Source organism: Chelonia mydas, chromosome 5 (genome assembly GCF_015237465.2).
Source record: "Chelonia mydas isolate rCheMyd1 chromosome 5, rCheMyd1.pri.v2, whole genome shotgun sequence".
NCBI lineage: Eukaryota > Metazoa > Chordata > Testudines > Cheloniidae > Chelonia > Chelonia mydas.
The window spans coordinates 90,675,641-90,701,495 of record NC_051245.2 but is presented as its reverse complement, the minus strand read 5'-3'; the positions used below and the strand labels follow the sequence as shown (position 1 = coordinate 90,701,495).

Below are 25,855 nucleotides of genomic sequence, written 5' to 3'. Positions count from 1 at the left end.
CAATAAGACTGAGAGGTATAGTTTAGAAAACTGACGTCTGAAGTCTGAATATCACTCTGAATCTGTCAGGATTTACATTTCAGCAAATATTAGCTGCTTCAAATACAGGATAATGGGCTAGGAAGGAGCTTGCATTCAGAATACTTATCAGAAACTTTAAGGAAGTCATTACGTAGTTTAGATTATTTTCAAAGAAGATAAAAACAAATGTAAACAGTCAGTCTGAAAGAGGTACAAGCTGCTGAAAACTAAGTCTGAACATCTGTTTCTTATCAAACCTCTTCAACAATATGAAGAATGAAGCAATACATTTATTTAGTATTCACAAATTACATAAGTAAAAGATTAATGAAAGACTGAGAAAAGCACATGAAAAGCAATGCATTACCAGCTTGGTTAACTAGAGGGTCCATTGTTGGAGGTTTTCCAAGGCCTGGACGAAGTCCTGGAGTAGCACTAGTGCCCGGAGTTGGCACATCACTTCGAGGAGTCGGTGTGCTGGATTTCAGAACAGGCGTGCTGGCTTTTTCATGCTGGTATCATTAAACAAATTAAATGAGTATTATTTTTAATCCAGGCCATATTACACAATTTATCACAACAGCAGCTGGGACACTGGGCACCTACTACCTACTCCCTCAGCCAATTTTCATAAATCCACACAATGTTGTTAGCATTAACTTGTGAGAGAGAAATGCTGACCTTTCCTATTCCTGCCAAAATTAAACAAGGAAAAAATGCAGAAGGTCATTTTTTCCTTCCTCCACAGGCATTAAAAATGTCTGAGATAATTTAAATTCAGGACAATATTCTATGTATTGCCAAATTCTTTCAGTCTAAAATCGGCATCTCAAATATTACAGAAAACAATTTGTCTAATGTCCCAGATTAAAGTCCAAAAAAAGAGTGATACGTAATTAATAATCTCCTAAAATAAAACAATTTAATAAATTGTGCCAGTATAACAACCAAAGATCTTATGATCAAATAATTTAATGACATTTTACCAAGAGAGAGAGTAAAACAACCTATTTAGAAGGAGGGAACCATGATTCTGCAGAACATTTAAAAGATCTGTGTGTGTATGTTTTGTCTATAGTGAAGAATAAGTGTAAGCTATTTTCAGCTCCAAAAAGAAAACACTGTTTAAAGTGAATCGTTTGCATTATACAGTAAATTTGGAAACCATTAGCTATAAGTGCATAGGACAGATCAGTGTGAAGTAGAAGCTTTTATCAGCGAAGAAGATGGTTGTATAGTACTATAAAGGTCTAGGGGAACAAGAACATGCTTCAACTTCAAGTGTATAAAATCAGACATCCGCAGCCAACAAGCAAGCCACTATGCACAGTAATTAGTAGTGAGACCATACATGTGAGAAATAGATAGGTATTTCCTCTGGGCTACTGACTGCTTTTAATACTCACCAAACTCATTTCTTTGGATTTCAAGGAAGTGGAACTTCCTGAGGAGGCTGTGGATGCTGGACTGCTAGAGGCATCTTTTTTCAGCAGGCGGTTTTTATCTATGCCATTCTCACGTGGCGAATGTGCCGGACTTGCCCGTGGCGATGAAGGATCCTAAAATAATAATAATACTAATAAAACAAAAAACAAATACAAATGGGGGAGGAAGGACAGCAGAAAACTGCTTTATGGCCATGGGCTTGTACAAAACACTGCCATGGAATTATCACCATGGAAAAACCGGAAGGTTTTAAACAGGTAAGTTTAAATAAATAATTTTTTTAAATATTAGTTTTTGTTTCTCTGTGACAATGCCTCCTCTTCATCAGGTCAGTGGGGGGCAGTTAGCCCACTGATTAAAATAAATCCAGTTAGTTTTGCATGTGAGTTTTAAATAATAACATGGTAATTTTTTCTTAAATATATAAAGAGGAGATTACAACCTAATTACAGATAAAATATGACAAGTGTGTGACAAACAGTGAGAGGGAAGGGAGGACAAGACTAACAGTAATAAGATTATGCAGTTCATAGTGTCCGCAGCATGATAGCTCTGAATAATGTAAACATTATTTTAAAAATTTCTTGTCAAATGATAACCCACTTTGCTTATCCCCACCCTCAAAGAAAATGACCCTGAGCTCGTGGCCCACAGAGTATGTATTGTCTATTGTTTTCTTTCCTCTATACAGACTGTTCATATTACCCCTCTATGTAGCAAATCTTCCCCTCACTCCTCTCCCCCCCTACCCCCCGAGTGCCTGCCCTGGGTGGAGGCTGCAAAGCCACCAGGATTCCAATGGTTCCTCCACACTCTGCTGCTCTCCTGGGGGTCGGGTGGACCCCTGCAGGTGGTATCAAGTGCAGGAGAGCAGAAAGTCTATTAATCAATTTTGTATCATATGCTCAGATATTGCTGTGGTCTGGGCTTTTGAAGATGTTGCTAGTTACCTAGCTCCCTGCTCAGATACCCACTTTCCACCATCCAATCCTACGAAACTGACGGTTGACAGAGTAGACCTCCTCTGTACACCATGGCTTGGTAAAGGCCCTGCCTCCCAAGCCAGATCAGAGTAAGGGAAGAGGACTGATGGCATCCTATGCTCCCAAAGTCTTGTATCTGCAGGACATAGAAGACGGGGAGGAGGGAGTTGGACTAGCCCCCTCCACTGTCGTGCTGCTGGCAGGAACTGCTGCTACCTACACTGTCTTTCCTGAAGAATGGTAGGGTTTTCTTAAATGGCCACTCGCCCTAGGAAATTCTGTGGATATCTCTAGTTGCTTCTCAACTCTCAGTTTGCTTTAACCCTGTGTTCCAACCCCATCCCTGCCAAAGACACATTGATTTAAAAACACTGCCTGATCAAACCCGGTCCTGTACATACATCCTCATCTTAACTCTTCCCCACCACACAGAGGCAGTCATGACAGCAGCTGTAAAATGTTGGAATGCATCTTATGGGAAAGCTGAAATGTGTATGAACCAGTGCAAGAGGGAGCAGATAAGTCAGCCCAATTTGCTCTGTCCTGTAACATGGCAGCCAGCAGGCATTACATTTTAAGGTTTTTCAGGTTAATTACCAATATTAGTAAAAAGAAAATAGGCAAGCATTATTTTTATATACATTTAGACGATAGTGAATTTTTCCTTCAATGCTTGGGCAAATGTTAAAAATGCAAAAAATGAAAACTGAGTTACCTCATTGGATACATCCACAACCAAGTTATCATCACTCTTGTCCCCATCGCTGTCCTAGAAAAAAATTGTTTATTCCATTTAATACACTTGAAAAGCATGGGAAAAGGCTAAGCATCTGCTGTATTCACAACCTGAATATCAAACATCACTGTCCTACCCGAATTAGACAGACAGAAAGAGGAGAGCCACACCATTAACAGCAGAGAGCCCTTCGCCACTTTTATAAATGATAGGGCAAATATACAAATTTGATGAAAATAGGAGCACAGCTTTTCTTCCTTTTAGCTTTACATTACATTTGAGATATTTGAAAGAATATTTGTATTTAACTATAAAATATAAATGATGTATGGCTAGTCCAATGACTGTTTACACTCAGAGGGGAAAAAGACATCCTTAACTGCTCTCATTGTTAACCTGTATATTTTAGTCCTAGCAACTGTAAAAGGAGAGTTGCAGAATTAGTTACAGTTTTCACAGTGCTTTGAACATGTAAAGCACAATGGCAAGGATTTTCAAAGAAGTTTCCTATGTGTACTACTTGTTTCAGAAGATTTTTCTAAGTCCAAGGTAATTCTCCTGGAGAAGTCCAGAGTCCAGTTTGAGATCATCCCAATTTCCATTTTAAAGCTTCATAATATCAAAAAGTTTTGAGCAGAAATTAAATTGAAAGATCTTGAACTTACTGTCCTATTTCCAATCCCACAATTCCCCTGAGCCAACTTATTTCTGCTTTCTAGACACAAATGCCTCCTTGTCATTAAAAGTGCTGCTTTTAGGAAAGCAGCAAACATGTGAGTACAGTTGGAAATCTAGTAAATCTTTAAATATTAAGCCTGTTCCAGAGTGGAATTATTTTAAACTCTTTGTTTTAAGAGTTAAGTATTTATTTTATCTACTAATAATCCAATTCCATTCCTAGTGCTTCTACCAAAAAGAAAAGTTGTCCTGTTTTCCAAAAAAATCAAGAGTTTCACATTGTATATGATTCCCAAGAAACAGATAATGGTTTAAGCATGCTCTCCTTTGAATAAATGAGGTTACTAATACCCGCAAAACTGCTAGCATCTGGACACTAGTGAGTTGAAAGATTTTAGTAAATAGGAAAGTTTGTCAAAAGTTCCCAGCAACAAAACAAGATACAAGATGGTGGAAGAAATCACAGACTTTGGTTTCAAAGATGCAGTGGTAATACAGGGCTAGGTTAACAGGAGAGGGAAGGTGCCCCAACCTGCTCACAGTTGCTCTGATGCAACCCCAAAATCAAAGACTACAAGGGTTTCACTGAGAATAGAACGGAACCTATTGTGATCAACACAAGCATCTGGTGAAAACTTGGGATCAAGAGAAGGAAATAAATCATACCCACAGATGTTGAGAATTACAATAGAATCTAATTTTCTTGGGTCAGAGTGATCAGCAATGCAGCTAATGCCTGAAGCCACAGACCCAAGGCATTCTTGCCACTGTACAATTGTGTCACAATTGCACTTTTAATAAAAAGAGATCAGCCCTCCCCTCTGTTTCTCTGTGTGACTAACATCTCCATTCCCTCTCCAATTACTATTATTTCTATTTAATTTACATTAAATTCTGCTCCTCCCATGCTTATTTATCATAATCTTAGAAGAAGGTTAAGGGCAGAAATGCTGAGCTATTGCAGCCAGTGCATATGATCTACGACCCTTTCGGCTGTTGGTTCTTTGGAACTTCAGGGGCAAGTAAAGCTGGTCAAAAGACAACACACAAGTTGTGCAAACATTTTACATTTTTGGGGGGGGGGGGGACATTGCTTTTCATAGTAATTTTGTAATTTCAACCAGCGTAAGTAGTAGGTAGCTTTGTTAGGTTACATGGCAAGCAGAAACCTGTGGCAATGTGTCTCAGAGAGACTTAAGCTTGTGAGGCTTGCACTACAGTGCTAAAAATAGCTGTGTAGACATTTGGGTTCGGGCTCCGAAGTTAGGGAAGGGGATGGATTTCACCACAGGTTACTGCTTGCCTTGTAGATGTACCCTCACAGACCCTGAGGCTACTATTACAACTTATGTAAGGGGAGGAAACGGAGCAAAACAACTTGCTTCTGAATCCTAGAAGGCTTCTGACTCCTAAAGGCAGGCACAGCTGGTTCCCTAAAACCCAGTGACAGTAATAATCTTCGGACTAAGTTAAGCTATTCAGTCATTACACTATATAGCATGAATGAATATGAAGAATATCAGTAAGTGTGGCAACAACCACATGAAACCTGAAATACAGCTTTTAACGAGGGTGGATTTTTTTAAACAGGTTTTTTAAATTTAAATCAGTTTTTATTTTTGTTTTTAATAAACCTATTTAAAATTAAAATTGGAATTATGACAACCTATGGTGAGGCCTAAACTTATTATAATGTATTAAAATAATTTAATTTAAATGCAAAAATAATATTAAGCAGTACATATTTGAAAGTGCAGAGAGATTTTCTTCATTTCAGTTTATTCAACTATTTCAGTTCAGTGACTAGTTCATTCAAAATTAAGGAACTAATGGAAGTTGAAAATGCAGGAAAGCTTGTTTTCCTCTTCCAATCAATGAATGAAAGCTAAGTTTGAGACCAGGACATCTACTAGTTCTAAAATCTTAAAGACATGGTGACCAGAAACACTCAGATTCACCAACTACAGATAACACTTCCTTTGTTTAATAAATCAGATTGTTTTAAATGCAAAACATATTTTGTTACACCTTTTGATAAAATTTCATATTATGTATGCAGTACATTTAAGATAGTTTAATTAAAAAATTAGTATCCCATTTTTGTGCTCTTTTAACTGAAATTCCATCAAAATAGAGCTTGACGTACATCTTACGTTAAAATTAATCACTTAATAAATAAGAAATGCACCATTCACATTTTCTAACAAAAAATTAAAAATTAATTAAGAAAAATTAAGAATCCAAATAAATGTACATTATTCAATATAACTGCTTAAATAAAGGTGGTATATCCTCCTGATTAGCAAAAACAAACACCAAATTTAATGTGGAGCTATATTTAGTTGTGATTCAACATGAGAACTAACCTTCTTTAGGAAAATAACCAAAAAGTATAAACACAAAACCAGATTATAATAGATTATTTAAATGAGGTTGCCTGTTTGCTAATTTAAATCATTATTAAAATGGGTGATTTAAATAACTTTGATTTAAATCAATCAATCTGCCCTGCTTTTAACAACTATTTAACTGCTCACACACAAAATATGTGCAAATAAATTAATCATTTATTTGAAACAGATTTGCTTACATAGTGGCTGGAATCCTTATCATCCACCTTTCTTTTTTTAATGTCATTGGAATATTCAGGACCATTCCTGCGTTTATCTGTGTTTCGCAGGCTGTCCGGTACCAACAGAGAATTACTCTGTAAAGACAAAAAACCAAGGTCAATCAAAAATTCCTTCCCGAATTCCTTCATATACACCTGAAAATTAAAACTGGATGCAATAAATATTTTAGAAATGTAATATCGTCTCAATCTCTCATTCGATTTAATTCAACTCACCAAAGTCTTCAAAGGCAAATTATAATTATAGAGATTCAAGCATTTTACATTTTGCTTAATCTTTGCATACATCAACCTATCAGAAATTTAGTTCGCTCGTCAGTAACTATTTGTGAGGTTACTTAATTTAACTGACCTTATTGTTTTACTTTAGGAGAAACAATGTTTATTTGTGAGCATACAGTATTTTATATGTACTCTCACTCACACACACAAACATACAATGGCATTTATAACTTTAAATTTACAATTATAATGTATTACCTAAGGATGGATCTCCCATTTTTACAATGTCAAAAGCAAATAAAGCTTGGAGGATCTGCCCATTGCATGTACCATTATGAACACTACCTCTTAAAACAATAACAATTAAGTAGGTGTTAGCTACAGAGTAAGATTACCCAGTGCTCATTTATTTATTAGCTGTGATAATAACCTCAACAGGACACCCTCAACAAATTTACTGCAAACAGAAAGATTAAATATTTTCACTGCCAACATAAAATTCACCGTTAGCTTAAAATTCACACTATTACATTGTTTAATCAGTCTTGGACTTAAAAACTGAGGCCAATACACACACACAAAGACAAGAGCAAAGACTAATCTTTTCTACAAATGATACAGGCTACTTTCATTCAGATATGCTAAGTACAAACTGTTGACCCAAAGAAAAAAAGGCATTTTAAATATTTTTGGGTCGCATGACACAATTGGACATGCCTCAGATTCCCATCTCCCCTCCAGCTAAAGCATTAAAACATGTTACAATGAGTTCTTTTAAGTACGGGATTAGCATATGCAAGAGGGCAATTTGTTCAGTGATGTGTTAATGCCATGAACAATGCTGAATGAGTTGTGCAAAAAACTCCTATCAAAAAGACCTGATAAGCCTGGTTTCTAAAAGCCATCTAAAAAAAAAATCACCACAAGAAGGAAGCATGGTGCCAATATACATATACTTACTTAAAAGAAAACTTACTTTAGGCCAAATCAGATACAGTGGTGAGTCCATAAGGAAATATTTGCATATAATTAAAAACCATAGATATTTACTCTTAAAATATCATAAACATAACCTAATAGTCAGTTTACTACTCATTGAATGACTCCGTATTTGAAACCAAAGCTTTGCAGTGCTCAAACATTAATGCTCAACCACATGGAGAAAGAAAACAAAACAGGGTACACAAGACAATTTGAATCCTCTTTTGCCTACTTCAGAGGCTGTACTTTAAAGCTAGCTCTAAGCTCTTTTATTCATGACTATTCAAGCTACACAAATGCCAGAGGGCTTACATAAAGCATATGGGAGGGTCCAATGAAATTCAGTATAAAGAAGCTCACAGTAATGTGTTTACCACAATGTTTTGCGGTTAAAAGGTGGGCTTGTTGGATGACTGAACTAATTACCTTGATAAGTATAGGCAGAATTTAACCCATCTTCTCCTTCCAAACACACACACACACACACACACACACACACACACACGAAGATAAGGAAGCCAATGTTTTGGAAGCAACATATACTAAAATCCAATTCTGATGAAAAATGGATTTGTATTTTAAAATGAACACCCAATGTCTGCCATAGAAGATACAGCTTAAAGAGAGGTTTCAGAGTAGCAGCCGTGTTAGTCTATATTTGCAAAAAGTAAAGGAGTACTTGTGGCACCTTAGAGACTAACAAATTTATTTGAGCATAAGCTTTCGTGAGCTATAGCTCACTTCATGCATCCGATGAAACCTTATGCTCAAATAAATTTGTTAGTCTCTAAGGTGCCACAAGTACTCCTTTTCTTTTAGCTTAAAGAGACACTGTCAACTCTAATTTGACTACAAATTAAAAAGTTGAGGAAAAAAAAAGCCCGCTTTTGCTCAACCCAAGGCCAACAGAAATAATTCTTTTTAAAAAAAATGCTGAGACATAATTTTTAACAACTCAAATATTGCAGTATTGAGAAGCTAAAAGGGAAACTAACAAAACGTAAAACCGACTTCATTAGTTTTCATTGTCCAAACTCACAGAAAATAACTGCAAAAAAGGAAAGACTAATTTGTATTTTTAAGACCTGGATCCTGCAAATTATTCCACATGGGTCTAGATTCCAATCATACAAGAAGCTTGCAAGATCCGTGCCTAAAATATGTAGAGAGAGTAATTTCAGGTATTAACAAAGATAAGAAATAGGTTTTATTGTATTTTTAAATTTAGTATCCCTTTAATGCATAGTTCCTGCACACATGATTGTATCCTACCTATGTTTACATGCACGTCTCTATACAAAACAATGCTGACACACTTCTGTGCAATTCAGTATTCTAAAAAACAAAGAAAAACTTATCAATCCAAAAAGCATACATGGCACTATATAAACCCAGAAAGCATACTCATGCACACACACAAGCAGTTCCTATGATATGCATTTAATTACTAGTTTACAGAATAGTAATTAAGGGGCAAGGGTCCACAGTATCTGGGATGTAACTTCCCCATCCCAATAACCACTAGTCATCCTATCCATTATTTTTTGTTACAAACTGGAATTCCTAAAAGCAGGAAGACTATAGATCTTGAAAACATCTAGTCAAATAGATAAGAGCATCTGCAAACTTCCTATATAGCACCACCTCTTGGCTCCCCAATGCTCTGGGGCAGTGGCTGTCAACCAGGCGTACGTGTGCCCCTGGCGATACGCAGAGGTTACATCAACTCATCTAGATCAGTGGTTCTCAACCTATTTACCATTGTGGGCCACATATGCAGCTCTCTGAGTGATGTGGGCTGCAACCACACAATAGCTATACTACTTGTATGGCACTGAAGATGTCACATGGGCCGCACATCGGTGCTGATTGGGCCGCAAGTGGCCACGGGCTGCAGATTCACTGATCTAGATATTTGCCTATAATTTTGCAGCAGACTACATAAGAAGCACTAGTGAAAATCAGTACAAACAAAAAATTCACACACAATAACTTGTTTATCCTGCTCTATATACTATACAATGAAACGTAAGTACAAAATTTTTGTATTCCAATTGATTTATGATTATGGTAAAATGATTTATTGATTTATGATTTATTTATGGTAAAAATGAGAAAGTAAGCAATTTTTCAGTAATAGTGTGCTGTGACACTTTTATGTCAGATTTTGTGAGCAAGTAGTTTGTAAGTGAGGTGAAACTTGGGGTATGCAAGAGAAATCAAACACCTGAGAGGGGTACAGTAGTCTGGAAAGGTTGAGAACCACTGCTCTGGGGCATTAACAATAAAGCAAAATGTACCTTATTTATAAGTGTTAATATCAGCATTTTTAACTGTCACTTCAAATGCTACCTTGCTTTCTTTATGTCAGCTATGTGCGACTTCCAACATATTTTTAAAACCTAACCATTTTGACTCGGTATAGTTTGGGGTGTAGCAGACAAGATAATTATTTTAAAGGTCTTGGAAAAAATAACTTATCTTATTCGGTACTAAATGCAGACTTGATCTATTGCAAACATTCCCAATTACTTTGGATCAGGTCTTAAATGCAGAAACTGTTTTCACCAAAATTTCTATTGGGGGCAAAGGAGTGGGGGAAGGAAGAGAGTCATTTGAAATTTGTGTGTGTGAGTGTGAGAGTGTGAGAGAGAGAGAGAGAATGGGGAGGGGCAAGGCATGTTAGACCTACCCCCAGTACAGTTTCACTACCCTGGAGTGTCACACTGGGGATGGATAATGGGTAGCAAGGAGCTGAGAGACTGAACTTATTGGCAATCTTTTTTCCCTGACAAGCGCTGAGGCCTATGATGTTAATTGATCCTGCTCACATTCCTACATGACGACATGTCCAACATCCTGGAATTTGAGATCTTGGATGGTTTGGGTGTTCATTCCCAGATTATGCCAACACTGTTCTGGGTTGTATAAAATCACAGTCGACAACAAAGGGATTTAGACTCGGTAAATTCAATGATAAGTCTGGGCAAAAAATGAAAACAGTACATTAAAATATTTAAAGAGTTAAGAGCAAGCTTCAAAATGTCCACCACGATTGATGAAAGTATGTTTTTTATGTATGTACACTTGTTACTGCAAACTGCTCCTTCTTTAGTTCTGAGTATCAGTTGTATGGAATTTCATCAGGTGGTATGAAAGGGTCTCCATTTTCCACTCATGTTACTAGCGCTTTATGAAATACTGAAGCGACACAAATGACAGTAAACAAAAAACTAGGACACAGATGACAATATCAAACTTTTTTACCCAGGGCTCAGCATGCCTCCTGCCAGCAGAAGTGACTTGAGGGTTCAGAGAACAGTTACCAATTAGAACAGCAAACTGAGAAGATTCTCCCATCATGTCAGGTCAAGTACTGTCTATATTTCCCACATAATCAGTGCCCTAAATGGTATAATATAGGACTGATAGCATGAAAGAGCAGGAGCTTCACAACACCTTCATGAGGCTGATATCTCTAGAGATATCTAATCAGTTCTCTTCTTCTTTTATGGCTAATTTAAATACAACAAATGAAATAAAAAAGGTAGCCTTACTATTCTACAAATGACTGATTTTGAAATGTTAGAATTACTATTTTCCCTATAGGAATTATAGAGATTTTATAGATAATAGTACAGACTTTTCATTTTGGATTGAAATCTACACTGTTAACTGATTTGATTGTGTGTCAAAAAAAATCTGGTTGACTCACTAAGAAGAAAAACAGCATGACACCAATTTTTGTTGTGTCTTAATTTCAGTAGACTAGACACTTAATTGAGGATAATCCTTCCTTTCGTGCTAAGAACCCAATTTATCAGGGATTAAGAATGCACAGTCTACATACAATGTACCCAGATTGGCATAAATGATGAAATCAATTTTATAACTAACATTTTATTTTTCTCCAATGGCTCAACATTATTATTTATTTGCATAGATTCCCTCCTTCAGTAACTCTTGAAAAAAAGAAAGAAAAAAAAAAAGCTTAATGTGACATTACTTCCTGTCACTGTTACCAGACAGCATAAAGGCAATCTTGGATCTCAAAGCGACTTTGCTGCCAACAAAATTCGAACACTGAAACCATCGGCAACAAATGTGAAAAGGAAAACCCGCTCATGGATGCAGAAAGAGAAGGCAGGTTCCCTAATGTGAATATAATGCACATTATTCAAATGGATTTCCTTAGCTGCCATTCTGATTCCCCTCAGGAACTCTTTCCAAACCACAAGAAAAGTATTTGTGTCAGCAGTACAGACTGGGAGCCCAAAACACCTCATTTATCCTTGGTTATACCATGGCATAGGGAAGTTAATTTGCTAGCACACACCACATTGACAATTAGCTTTACATTGAACATAACAATTAGGTAGCAGAGTTCCCATGACATCTGTGTGCATGCTTTAACTATACCTGGGACCCATTAAGACATTCTCTAGAGCTGGATTTTTTCCACTGTGCTTGGTCATTTTACAGATTCTGCTGTACGTCTAACCAACTGCAATGACTGACCTCAACCATTATAAGAGATTGAACTCACACTTGTCTGCACTGTCAGCAGACAAAAAAAAAAACAAACAAAAAGGCGGCTATGTACATTTAGCTAACACATTAGACCTGATCTCCTGCACTGCACACCAGCATTATCTGCCAACATCCCTATATATCAGGAAAACAAACATTTATCCTTTGTCAGAAAGAAAAGCAGGAGCAAATCTAACATCTACAACCAAAATAACAGAGGGCCAATGTAAGCTCTGGTGCTCACTATCAAGAGAAAGATGACTATTCATGCCCCACTAGTAAACAAGAATAAACAGCATGAGTTGAATAGGAGGGAAGACCATTTCACAGATCCTATAGGGTGTAAATTTTTAAAATATCTGCCCAAGAGTAAAGATTTATTTGACTCAAGTCCTAACAACTTGCAGTTAGTAACAACTCTACCAGTGTTCTCAGGGTGGTGGGGGTTGGGTAGAGTTATTAGAACTTTCTTCCAGAAAAATAAGTTGTAGAAAATTAATGTTAAAATAAGTTGATTTTGTTTTAAATATGAAGTCTTATTGCTCTTTTGCCATCTTCCCTCATTTCTCTTCTTTTTATCCCCCCCACACCCCGCATCCCTGTTTTCTTCCTCTACTTGAAATTATAAATATTTTATATTTTTACAGGATAGAGCAGCACCTCAGATACTATTAAAAAGCTGCCAGTTATTTACCTGCTCAGCAGGCCAAGTTGCCTGAAAACAGGGGCAGAAGTTTCAAACACCGAGAAACAGACTGAAGAGTACATTGTTGGATTTTTGGGGGGAGGAAAGGTTAACTGAAATGAGTGTGCACACTAATTTAATAATTATTTTTAATTTACATATACAATATCACAATTGTCAGAACCTATCATAAGCTAGAGAAACCACTACTGTAGACTGGTAATGACCTGCACAGAATGAGGAAGGCTTCGTACATAAAAACTGAAGTGTATTTGAAAAAGTTTAATTACAACTGGAACTTAAACTAATAATGGCAGCAACCACCAACATAAAAACTGGTATTGTCACATGATTATATGAGCACAGTGAGAAATTCTAAATTGCTTTCCTCTGTGCTTTAATAATCAGAAGAGGTTAACAACGGATAAAATAAGGCTTCTGTTGAATTCAATATTTTCTAGCTAATGCCTGTCAAAATGGGGGTCAGGAATTATCCATAAATATTTATGCTCCACTGCCCATTGCTCTCCTCTTTTGTTTTGTAACTTTTGTTGCCAGCCATCAGCACTTGTGGCTTCTAGTTTCACACTAGACTGCAACACAGTATTCCACAGCCCTTGCATGCAGGTAACTCTGGTTAGAGTTAATTGGTATTGTGCATGCATTTGGACACAGGATTGGGCCTTATGTTTTAACTTGACATGGCCCTTAAAAATGAGAGGGATAACATATGGTTAAAGGAAGCATGGTAGCTTCCCTCTTACAAGCTCTAGGAAAGGTACTATCTTCTTGGTGAAGATATTAAAGTATTGGTTCTTTAATATATAAATGCATACTAAGCTTTTCAAAATATTATTTATTCAAAATTTCATTTTAAATAGTTTACTTAAAACATTATGTCCACCACAATCACCTTCCCCAAGAAAGAGAAGCACCCAAAGAAATATTTTAGGATGTTTGTCTTTGGGTGTTGTTTGTTTGAGTTCTTTGTGGGTGGGTGGGGGAGCGAGAAAGAGTTTTCTATTCACTGTACAAAGAACGTGACTGCTTTATAAATATTGCTGTTTTCACAAATGGTAATCAAAGCAAAAATTAACTACTTTCAAACCTAAAGGTACTTTATAAATCTTCTAAAAACATACTGTCGGAATTCTTGTCTTCAGACAATATGAATCGCAAGTGCATAAAAAAGATTAAAACTCCACTATCTATGAATTACTGTTGATACAATACAGTACTTGAAAACATTTGCATTTCTATGTTGTCCGAATAGACTGCTAGAACAGTGACAGCACAAGTGATAAATGAATACATGAGATGAGTCTGATGGATGTTGCTATTGTACCCTTTAGAGAAAAATTTGGACAAAGCTTGCTTGCATCGGAGTCTCCTAAAACTCTTATTAAACTTCAGTTACAGAACTTAGTTAGCATAACTGACTGGTCATCTTCATTAGCCATAGCCCAAAAGGATCGCAATAGTTAAAATGTCTGCATTCCCACACCAAACTCTGTTAAGGTGTCTCAATTCTGGACAGCTGAGATCATATCAGTGGAAACTTGGCTGAGGTTATAAGTGCACACCTCTGCCTTCAAAACTGGCCAGTTTGAATTTTAAAGTTATTATCCTCATCAGAAATTGTGCACAAAATAACTTTTTGAAAAATAAAATCTTGCAGACAAATTTCACTTATACCAATTTCTGGATTTTTAGGGTAAGAAGAGTGACAAGGTAAGGGAGAAAAAAAAGATTTTGTAGTCCAGCCACCCAGATGCAGTGAGAGTATGTACAGTAGCAACTTCTATAGGCATTGCCCACACATAATCATCCAGAATTATAATAAATTTGTTTAATGCACCTCCACATGTGGAGTATTTTACTCCCAGCTTTCACTATCTCATGTATCTGTTTCAAACCATAGTTATAAACTCTGACTGCATGTATTAGTCTGGGTGCACTTTTTTTTTTTTTTTCCCCTCAAAAAGAGCCTCACGAAAAAAACCCTGAACAGCTTTAATCCATTAAGTTACATTAATACCTCACAGATGAGCATTAAAAGCTTGCTTTGTATTTGAATACTTTTACCTTGCAACTTCGAATAATCAACACCCATTGATTTCACTGGAAGCTCACACCAGTTAACTTCACTGGAAGTTATAGTGAAGTACTGCAAAGCAATATTGCAGCTACTTTAGATTAACAACATGGTTTCTAGTGTCTTGAGTGATCAGAGCATATTTCTGTCAGCAGTTTTGGCAGCATCACCATATGCATTTAATATGCAAAGCCTCACTGAAATAAATATGTAGGTCACTAAGATGAATGATTTAAATAGTAATCTGCATGATAAGAATATAGTACTAGCTTAGGAAACACTATGATAAGATTTATAGTCATGTGAATATGACTTATGTAACTATGACCACTTAAATATTAGCCTTAAAAGGTGTTTAAATATAAAAACCATTTCAAAGTGACATTAAAGATGTGACTGAGAAAGAAAATTCAAACCAACCAAAACTCACTGTCAAATAAATGTTAGCCACAAATGTTAAATCTGAATTTGGATAATGTTCCATGGATTCTAAATATCTTTAAAAAAAATAAAAAAGCAAACTTCTGTTTGCCATGAAACAGATACCCCAAAATAGCAACGCATTTTGTGTGTGTTAAGTCACATGCTTAAGGTCATCTCTATTCAGCAAAACGTGTAAACCCATTTAACTGTTTTGCTGAACTGGGATCTAAAGAGTGGCAGACATCCAATTTTAGGTGGCATATCCAAACAGCAAGAAGGACAATCAGCATGTAATTTTCTTTACATTTACTGTTCATTCTTCAGGGCCCTGAAGTCCCACATTGCTTGCATGATCTTAAGTGACACCCCAGAATGCACTTATACTAGTTACCTCACACCCACAGCAGAGTAACATGGATTTGACATATGGTGGCAAGTTGTGACTGTGGTGGAACTGTTTTAGTTAACTGTATAAGTTGAATTATAATTAAGAAAATGAAACTGCAACCCACCCAATGTACTAAAAAGGCTTTTCTGGCAGCCCTACCCAGATGACCAGATTTAGATTGCATCTACTTTCTTTGTTGTGCATAATGAAGGGTTGCACAGAGTCTGCATTCTATAACATTGCTTTGTCATTCTGGGCACCTAAACTTTAAAGTCAACACATCTCAAGTATCCTTTGCATATTTGCTATTTAAGCATACTGCATATTTCTCAAATTATCACATTTTTCTTAAAATTATTTGCAGAATATTTTTAGCAAAGTATTTTACACAGAACCAAAAAAAAAAGTGTGGTTAGATCCATCTTTTGACTCTGAGAAAATACTTAACTAAGGGTGGGATTCTCAAGAGCACCAAATAGACTTAGGAACATAAAATCCCATCGTTCTATAATGGGACTTGTGCTCCTCAATCCCTTCAGTACTTTTTAGAATCCTACCCTTTAACCATTTCCACAGCCGTACTGACTTTAATGATGCCACTGCACTGAGCAAGGAAATGAACAAAAACTGTTAATTCCAACTTGGAAGCAAGAGAAAAAGATCAGTTTATCATATAAAAAGCATGCAGGACATTTTTAATTAAGATATTTCCAAGCTCTGCCATTCAAATAACTGGCATTTACAAGCATTATAAACAAAAACAGGTAAGTGTCTTAAGGCTATCAGACAATGAATAACCCTTCCTAGTGAAACTGCATCTTACACTGTTGTCTAATTGAGAATAAGAAAGAATAATCACAACTCATTTTGCTGCATAAAGGACCAAATTCACCCATGGCATTAGTGAATAGTTTCATTTTATAAATCAAAATAAATACCTGCTGACACCTGAATTTGACATCATTACTCAGACACAAAAGTGTGAAGAAAAAACAAAAGTACCACCCTTTGGCAGACTTTTCTTGGGATGGGGAACAGAAGGGTGGGGGCTAAGCCAGATCCTTATTTTATAATGAAATTTTTATTACAGTTCATGCCTGAAAGAAAATTATTCAAGGGAAATTGCAGCTGATGCATAAATCAAGTAATGAAGACATTTGTATGGGTAGAGAGATTCAGTTAGAGAAATTACAATGCCCAAGAGACTGCAAACAGCAGTAATGTGTGGATTTTGATTTCTCACCTGTTCTGCAACTTAAACTTTTGCAGATTTTTTTTTTTTAAAAACACCTTAACTGCCACTCAAAATGTGAGCAGCAATAAACATGACTTAAAAAAAAGAAGTAGCTCCAGAAGCCAAACAAATCAAGTCTGATTAAAGTTCAAATCTCCGCCATTGCCATGATTTTATCATGACCACAGAAATTTTGTAATTAAACAGTTTCTTTTAATTTTTCCAACTTAAAAAAAGTACTGCATTATCTGAACAGGGTACATATATGTCTATCGTATCACAACTATGACTACACAGGAGGGAGAACAAGGACACCTACAGAGAAAGAACAGGTGTGAGTAATTTTTGTTTATCAAGTACTGTTGAAGCAGAAACATTTTAATGTTAACAGAAGTATTGGTACTTACTGTGCCCGGCTCTCTGTCTGCTCCCGTAGTAACCAAGAAATGCACAGACATGCCCGTTCAGACACAGAGGCAAGAACAGAAATAAAAAAAGGGGGGAAAAATTAGAACACAAGCCCCGAACAGTTTTAAAATGGCTTTTATTTATATAAGTCATTGCACATTCCTAATACAGTGATTTCCTGAAAATTACAGTATTTTGTAAACATGATAGATTTACAGTTTAAACATACACAAAGCCTAGTTTTTATTTCATGACAGAATAAATTATTTTTTTCAAAAATTAGTCAAGTGCAATTTTGCCCAATATTTAAATGTGTACTAGAACTTAAGCCTATGAAACTAAAGTAACAGATACAGTTATCTAAACCTTTCATTTAACACATTCACTTCAAAATTTAAATTCTCATTCCCGTCTTCCCTTCTCCCCACCCATTTAACAACATTAGTTTCTTTGAAAAAATTTACCCAATTATGCAGTTTAACAATTATCCACAATATTGTGCAGGCACTGGTGTTACACTAATCATTCCCCAGGATGTCAAAATGCCCTGCAATCTATAAAGCAGGAGACACCTAATGGATAGCCTATTTCAAATACTGAAAACTTCCAAGCTTAATTTTGCTTCAGTGGTAGAAATGCAGACACACTTTTAAAAAAAAAATTTTTTTACAACAGTTTGTTCTCGTTTTCATTCTATATAATTCGATTTCTTTAGAGATGCACATAATTTGCAGCAATGTGCGAATCAGACAACGTCCTAATCAGGCTTGCCATGCCTCTCACCTCTGTGGTGTTCTGCATCATGATGCTTCTTGTCATCTTTTATTGCCAAGTGAGACTGCCCACCCAAAGCACTAGAGAGGGCAAGAAGGCCAGCACTGCTTCCAAGCGGAGGAATTCCAGGAGGCTGAAGTCCTGATGGGTGTGGTGTAAGAGGCACTGGAGGTCCATGGCCATGGGAAAGATGCTGAGCCTGCAACTGCTGCTGCTGTTATGGATAGCATTGTTATTCACAGGAGGAAGTATGCGAAGCACATAGTTGAGGAAGAAAAGAGAAGAAAAATGTTGGTTAGCTATTCATAATCAATAATATCCTATTTTTACCCTATCTTCCTCTCCTCTCCACCCCACCACACTGTGTCTCCTACTCCTGATTTGAGTAAAGCTAAACAAAGTGGTTAAAAACACATTAGCCCTGTCTACAACAGCACTGCCACCAGCGATGAAATGGTGGGTGCCATTTTTAAGAAAAAATGTCTACCAAAAAGACAGCATACAAGACATCATTTCATGCTTAAACAGTCCAACTGAGCTTTTATAGAACCTGTGTTCCTAAAATGTTTCAGTGTCTACACTCTAAAAAACCTAGCTAGCATCAGGCAGTTTGTGTATTCAAATACAGCACTCCCTGCAAGCATTGTGGTGCTTATGGATTATGACCTCTCAATTTCAGGTGCGGCTTCCTAGATCAGGTGAATACCTCTGCCTATATTTAAGGTTGTCTAACACTTCCTATTATAAGGCTCTGTTTTAAGTTGCTTATAATTTTACAAACATTAACCATTCAGGATGAAATCTCCCATGCTGGGGGCGTGCCTCAAACGGAAATTTTTGGGTCAAGTTTCTGCAAAAAAATGGTTCTGCCATTTCCAAGAACAAGATGAGGGGAAAATAAGTTGTTCTGCCCAAGTCAAAAAAACTCCTTCAGTTAGTTTATTGAGAACTCCTGTTTTGAAGTAGGGATTTGAAATTTGGCAGGGGGTTTCCTTCATGTCAGGGATGTGCCTTTTACTGCCCCTACGTAAATCCATCAAAATTTCTAAATGTGCAGTTGTTAGAATTTGGCAGCTAATTTCCACACAGATTTCACTTGTAAAGGGCCTGTGCCACTCCAGGTAGGCAGCGATTTTCCTGCAATTGCTGATCCTGACTGTTATGCACAGCTGTGGCCCTGGGCACAGGAACTAAGGGCTAGTCTACACTGGCAATGTTAAAGCATGGCTTTTAAAGTCTACACTGGCAATTTAAAGCACTCTAAAAAACCCACCCCCACGAGGGGCGTAGCTCCCAGCGCTGGTGCACTGTCTACACTGTCGCTTTACAACACTGAAACTTGCTGTGCTCAGGCAGGTGTTTTTTCACCCTCCTGAGCGAGAAAGTTACAGCATTGTTGTAGCAGGGCAGTCACCCCGCTCCGGCTCAGAAGGGGTTAAAAACCAGCCCTTGGAGAGGGCTGGGGCTGAGAGAAAAGGCTAGGTTGATTGGGAAAACAGCCACAGCTGGGGCCACGCCCCAATCAGGCCACAGCTGGCCCTATAGAAGAGCTGTGAGCCAGGTGCTGAGGCACACTCTCTCTAGCAAGAAGGACCTGGCTACCTGGGAGAAAAGGGTACCTGGAGTGGAGCAGGGCTTGGGTAAGGCTAGAGGAGCTCCAGGCCTTGCTTAAGGCCAGGAAAGGTACTGGGGTTACAGAGGTATAGCCTGAGAATAGGCAAAGGTAGCAGGTCCAAACCCCCCTTGTTGATGAGTGGTTTACAGACTGCAGTCTGCCCCAGTGAGCAGGGGCTAAATGCTGACTGGCAATAGCCACTGAGGTAAGGTGTGGCTAGAGGGTTGGGGGGTTCCCCTAGGAGGGGAGACCCAGAGTGTGGGGGCACTGCCAGGGGGCAGTACCCCAAGGTAAAGGGGCACTGGGGGTCTGGGAGGGACACAGGGGCCAGCAGCAGGTGAGACACTGGCCTGCAGAGGGTGCTCTGGGCTGGAAGAGCTAATTCCTAAGACAACCAGCAGGAGGTGCTGCAGGGGTGAGTTCTTGCTTTGCTATAGCTATAAATTGCCAGTGAAGTATCCCTGCTCTAAGGGCTTGTCTTGTCTCTTCTGTGCTTTCAGTTACCCTGAAAAGAGTAGCTTTTGGAGTGCAGAGGAAACAGCAACCAGACTGTGGGGCAAGGGGACATTGCAGAGGGTACAGATTGGGACAAGGAGCCATTGGGTGATGGAAAGAAATAGGACTGGGAGAGGAACAGACTAGGACTGACCAGTCAAGGAGAGTGGGCCTGGGCTCAAGGGCTCAGTGTGTGGAGACTGGTACTGGCTAGCAAATTGGGTCTGGGACAAGAAGCCATGGGGACAGAGACTGGGAGGAGGAGACAGAGAGGAGGGGAGAGACAGGCTGGAGGAGCAGAAGGGAGTCAGGCTTGACAGAAATATCTGTGACCACTATAGTAGATACTTCTCTGCAGAACCTGGAATGGAACCCAAAATTCCTGTGTCTCCCTAATACTCCTCAGTCTGCAAACATCTGTGAAATCTCACTGACAAAGTGCGTGTTTCATTCCCCTCTGGAATGTGCTGGGCCACATAGAAGATGACAACCTACTAGTGCTATCAGTTACTCCATAAGATCAAGTGGCTGAGGAAAATTCAGATCCTATGCATCTCAAATTAGGCACCCATATTTAGTAGACACTTTTGACCTTAATGTCTCTGTGTCTCAGTTCCCCATCTAAAACAGCCTCCTCAAGATGTTGTGAAAATAAATTTAATATTTGTGATGCACTTGAATAGTACGGCAATGAATGTCACAGAAAAGCCCAAGAGTAAATTTAATAATTCTGTCCGCAGAGCAGGGTTGGAATAGCATGCACTAAATGGAGCATGATCAATGACAAGAAAACAAAATACTGAATAGTTGCTCATTAAGTGATCAATTATTTCTGTACACTCTGAGGGAAGAGGCCTGTGGAAAAACCAGCATGTGATCATGTAATTAAAGATTGCATCATAATGCACACAAACAAGGACACCAAATTAATGTTGCACAGACTACCATAGTAACTTCAGAGTGCTTGACTTTGCAACCTTAATATTTTTCTTTTGTGTGTTCACATGTAAAGCATTGGTTACATTTCTCAGAGCTATGCAATATTACATATCTAATGTTAGCACAAGATGCATATTTGCACCTGTTCACATTATTATTTGGTCCAATTACTGTTTCAAAAAGAACAGTCTTGCACAAGTGGTGGAAAGGGAAAAGTTATGCCTTACTACATCTCCACACAATCCATATATATGGCTGAGGATCACTAGCCCCTACTGACTGACTGGGCTTGTACACATGAGGTGGAAGGGGGAAAAGGTTACATTAAAATTGTGGTTTAAAGAAGCTGTTTCCTTCTTTCTTGTCTTGGGGTTGCGGTGTCAAATGAGGAGGAAGGGAGCAGAGCCAAGACCAGCCAAGTATCTTCTCAGCTGCCCTTGCGCCCACACACAGCCACTAGCTAGGTAACCTTAACAAGCAGACTGATCCAATCCTTTAAGTGATGAGAGCTATCACTTGGCACAGCATTGTGGACCAGGAACACTACTTGACTGAAATGGTGCAGCTTCCAGCCCACAGCAGTACTCCAAGAGTTCAGACAGAACTGATATTAGTAAAGTTATTGGACTTGCACAGCCAAAGCTGTAGCAATACTTGCAATGCTATGAGCATTCCAGGTCTGTTGTTGTAGATACCTGCATTCTCTAGTGTACATCACCTGAAGTGCTTGGGTTAAACCTAGCCCCCCCCCCGTCCCCCATGGGGCAGCTATTATATCTCGACTCTCCTTTTAGCTAAGTTCAGTAGCTGTAAGGATTTGGTGAAAGCATTTGAGTATATCAATATTAAAACTGAATTTGTTTTGTATCCGCCATCTGTTCCTGCATCCATTCATAGTGGTGCCAGGCATGCATTTTGTTGGGAAATCAAAGAGTAGGGTATTCTTCCTTAATTAGGGTATGTCTACACTACCTGCTGGATCAGTGGGCAGCGATCGATCCAGCGGGGATCAATTTATTGCTTCTAGTCTAGACATGATAAGTCGACCCTGAGCGCTCTCCTGTCAACTCCTGTAAGCCAGCTCCACAAGAGGTGCAGACTGAGTCGACGTGGGAGCGGCAGCAGTCGACTCACCGCGGTGAAGACACCATGATAAGTTGATCTAAGTACATAGACTTCAACTATGTTATTCACGTAGCTGAAGTTGCGTAACTTAGATTGATCTCTGCCCCCTAGTGTAGACCAGGGCTAAGACTGCAATCACTCATTTCACCTGCTGTACTCTGAAGTTCTTTCACCAAAACATCAAAGCAGCAGCCATGGGGAAAACACTTTCTCCAGCAGAACTGCGGAAGAATCCTACATGATCCTTTACAGAACTGATCTTGGTCCGTGCTGTGTCAGCAACTAGGAGAGGAACAGACCTTGACCTATTTGTAAGGACTCTCCATTATATAACGTTCTGCAGAATGATTATAAATTGATAATTGCTATAAAATAAGGGACTAAATTTGGTCTCTTGCACCACTGGAGCTGTTGCACTTGAATGCGTATGATTTGAATCTATCTTCAATTTAAAAAACTTACTTTATATTCCAGCCATGCATAGCACTGAGAGTGCTATATGAAACACAGATGAAGACAATCCAAGCCCCAAAGAACTCATGTTCTGTGTCCTTTAGAAAAACTTGGTTACTAAAGGTATGGCTACACTACGCATCTTTTACTGACAGCTGTGCTGCTCCAGCCATGCCATTAAAAGCAACGCAGCGCAGCTGCTGTTTGTCGTCAGGAGAGAGCGCTTCTGCCAACAAAGCACTGTTCACACCGGCGCTTTCTGTCGGTAAAACTTTTATCGTTCGGGATGTGTTTTTTTTTTTTTAACAGCCCTGAATGACAAAAGTTTTTCCGACAAAGTGCCAGTGTAGACGAAGCCTAAGATATTAGTCCTCTTCCCCAGCACCCACTCCAAACAGACAACCTGTGCTGTCTGCAAATGGGGAAAATGAAAAGAGGGAGCAGGAGAATGGATAACAGCAACAATCGGAGGACATATTTACAGAATAGGCATTCACCACTTTAGAGGATGGTAACAATTATATTATGCGTAAAATCACCTGTCACTTCAAAGACACTAATGCCTGCTCTGTCTCTTTTTAAGAGTTTAGCAATAGTGAGCCATAAAACTGAAGAAGATGGTAGAGTATCAAGGTCTGCTAGGCATGCTCATTAGCACTTAATTAAAACCCAGACACCTACCATAAGAAATGTGCTCAGAAGGATGAGTAACAGGTCTGTCTTACCACCAATTACTATCATTACTTGCAGAGCAAGAGCAGTGTCCAGTTTTGGGGGGTGGGGATTGCAATGATGCATGCACAAGCAATTGTGTTGTGGTAATTAAGCAGAGTATTGATTTAAAAATAATCTCTAATTCAACCAGAACTGCTTTGTTACAACCACCTCTCCCTGCCTCCCCAAATCCTTTTAATATTGGCAAAAGAACAATTCAGTTTATCATTTGAAAGCTGATTCAGGCAGCGTTTATTTCCTCAAAATTTCTGTCCCAATTTCCCCTCACCCTCAAAGCCCAAAAGACCAAGTATTAAAAAACTCAGTTATACTATCAGGGGGCAATATTTCACTGGTCCTCTGGTTTGGAGTAAGGGTGTTGTCAAAGTACAACTCTAGTCATTAAGAAAGATAGTTTTGTTTAAAGCATGGGACTGCGACCGAGTAAATCTAGGTCCAATTCCTAGCTCTGTCAGGGGTTTCCTGTGATCTGCTGAGCAAGCTTAATCTCTGTGCATCAGTTCCCCATCTGCAAAATGGTGATACTTCTTCCTTTCTTTAACTCATCTACTTTATTTAGATTGTAAGCTCTTTTTATACATCTATATAGTGTGATTTCTTAAGTGTCTAAATACCCATGGCCTACTTAAATTCTCCTGTAGTTTTACATTTCCAATGTTCTTGCATTCTTCAACTGCTGTGTAGTACATTGTATGCTACTAAAACAGAGGTTATGTTTCAAATTCTGAGGCAATTGCAATTCTGTGGAGGATAAAATGGATCTCTGTATGCTTTATATATATATATATATATATATATAAAAATCAAGGGCCACATTCCACCAAATTTACCAGAGTGTAACTTCAGTGGGCCACATTACTAAGGATTGCAGAGCAAGACTCCAAGTTTGTAATAAGATTTAGAATCCTTTGCTTTGAAAGATGCTCTTTAAGTCTAGATTATTCATATCTATTAAACAGAGGTTCTAATGATTCAAACCACTAATATTTCTCTTATGGTTACCACCTCAAACATCTTAAGTCTGCAGAGGTGCGTCACATTAGCATATGATTGTACTTACCCCATAGAGACTGACCTAGCCTGGGGTTCCTATGTCTATATCTTACGTATTTATTTGGCTCCCACCACAGTCGTATCTCAGCACCTCACACTCTTATGTATTTATCCTCACTACACCCTGTGAGGTAGGGAAGTACTGTTACCCCTATTTTACAGATGGGAAGCCGAGGTAAGGCAGGACCTGGGCCAAGACTGACAAAGGTCCTTAGACACTGACATTTTCAAAGCCATCACTGAGCTGCCACCTAATGCTGTAGGCGCCTAAGTCCCCAAAGTTTCCACCCGTTGCCATTTGCAAAGCCACCTAAGCCCTGACACCATCCCAGAGCTCACAAGCTATTTGGAGCAATACCTTAAGTCAAAGCTACAGAGGCCCTGAAGCTTTGCAGAGGAAGTACCTCTCTCTTTAGAATAACCCAGTACTGCAGGCATGCTCTGAGTATGCCTAGGAACCATCAGACCCTGCAGAAGTAAGGCCAGATGCAGGCCATTGATCGCAGAAGGGAGCCAGTATAGCACAGCCAGCACAAGACACCTGGGGACAAGGTAGGATGTTTGTGTGCGTGTCTTCCCATCTCCCTCCTGGGGATTAGGGCACTCACCCAGGATATGGGAGACCTGGGTTCAAGTCCCTGCTCTAAATCAGGCCTGGGTCTCCCACATGTGCAGTGAGTGTCCTAACCCCTGGCCTACTAGCTATTGTGGGGACTCCCTTATTGTAAAAGCTGTTAAACGTGTCTATTTTGTGCAAATAATTTTGGCTGCTAGCATACGGGCTACCTAAACAGTTGACCTGGGTCAGGCACCTAACTGCTGGACAGAGTTCATGACTCATCCTAAGCACAGGGAAACATTTATCTCCAGCCTGTCAGCCAGGCACACAAACCTCTCCCTCCTTCCCCAGCATTTCACTGCTGACTAGCTTAGGCGGCTTCCCATCAGCTGACTTCTGAGGATCTTTTTCTCTCTCCTCATGCACTGTTTAGGGAATGTGAGCACACAGCTTGTGGCAGAGGGCACCTATTGGTTAGGTGTTGAGTGGAGGAACAGCCAAGTAGATTTGTGGATCTGGTCCTAACGTGACTTGCTCAAGGTCACACAGGAAGCCTGTAGTGGAGTAGGGAATTTAATCCAGGGTTCCCAAGGCTAGCAATCTTTGCCAGGAGCCCATTCTCCTCTCTACACAGTGATTACATTA

The 25,855-nt window shown here is 38.7% G+C and overlaps 1 protein-coding gene across 4 annotated transcripts in view; it reads right to left on the bottom strand.

Annotated features, from left to right (window-relative positions):
* Positions 1-25,855, bottom strand: part of TLE1 (TLE family member 1, transcriptional corepressor) — a 97,895-nt gene that overhangs the window by 35,354 nt on the left and 36,686 nt on the right. For all 4 annotated transcript variants that reach the window (XM_007065536.4, XM_007065538.4, XM_043546498.1 and 1 more), the window contains 6 exons: positions 18,246-18,450; positions 17,462-17,478; positions 6,455-6,571; positions 3,166-3,219; positions 1,428-1,580; positions 389-533 (listed from right to left, as the gene is read on the bottom strand). In XM_007065536.4, coding sequence (XP_007065598.1) covers positions 389-533; positions 1,428-1,580; positions 3,166-3,219; positions 6,455-6,571; positions 17,462-17,478; positions 18,246-18,450 — 691 coding nt within the window. The remainder of the gene's footprint in view (positions 1-388; positions 534-1,427; positions 1,581-3,165; positions 3,220-6,454; positions 6,572-17,461; positions 17,479-18,245; positions 18,451-25,855) is intronic.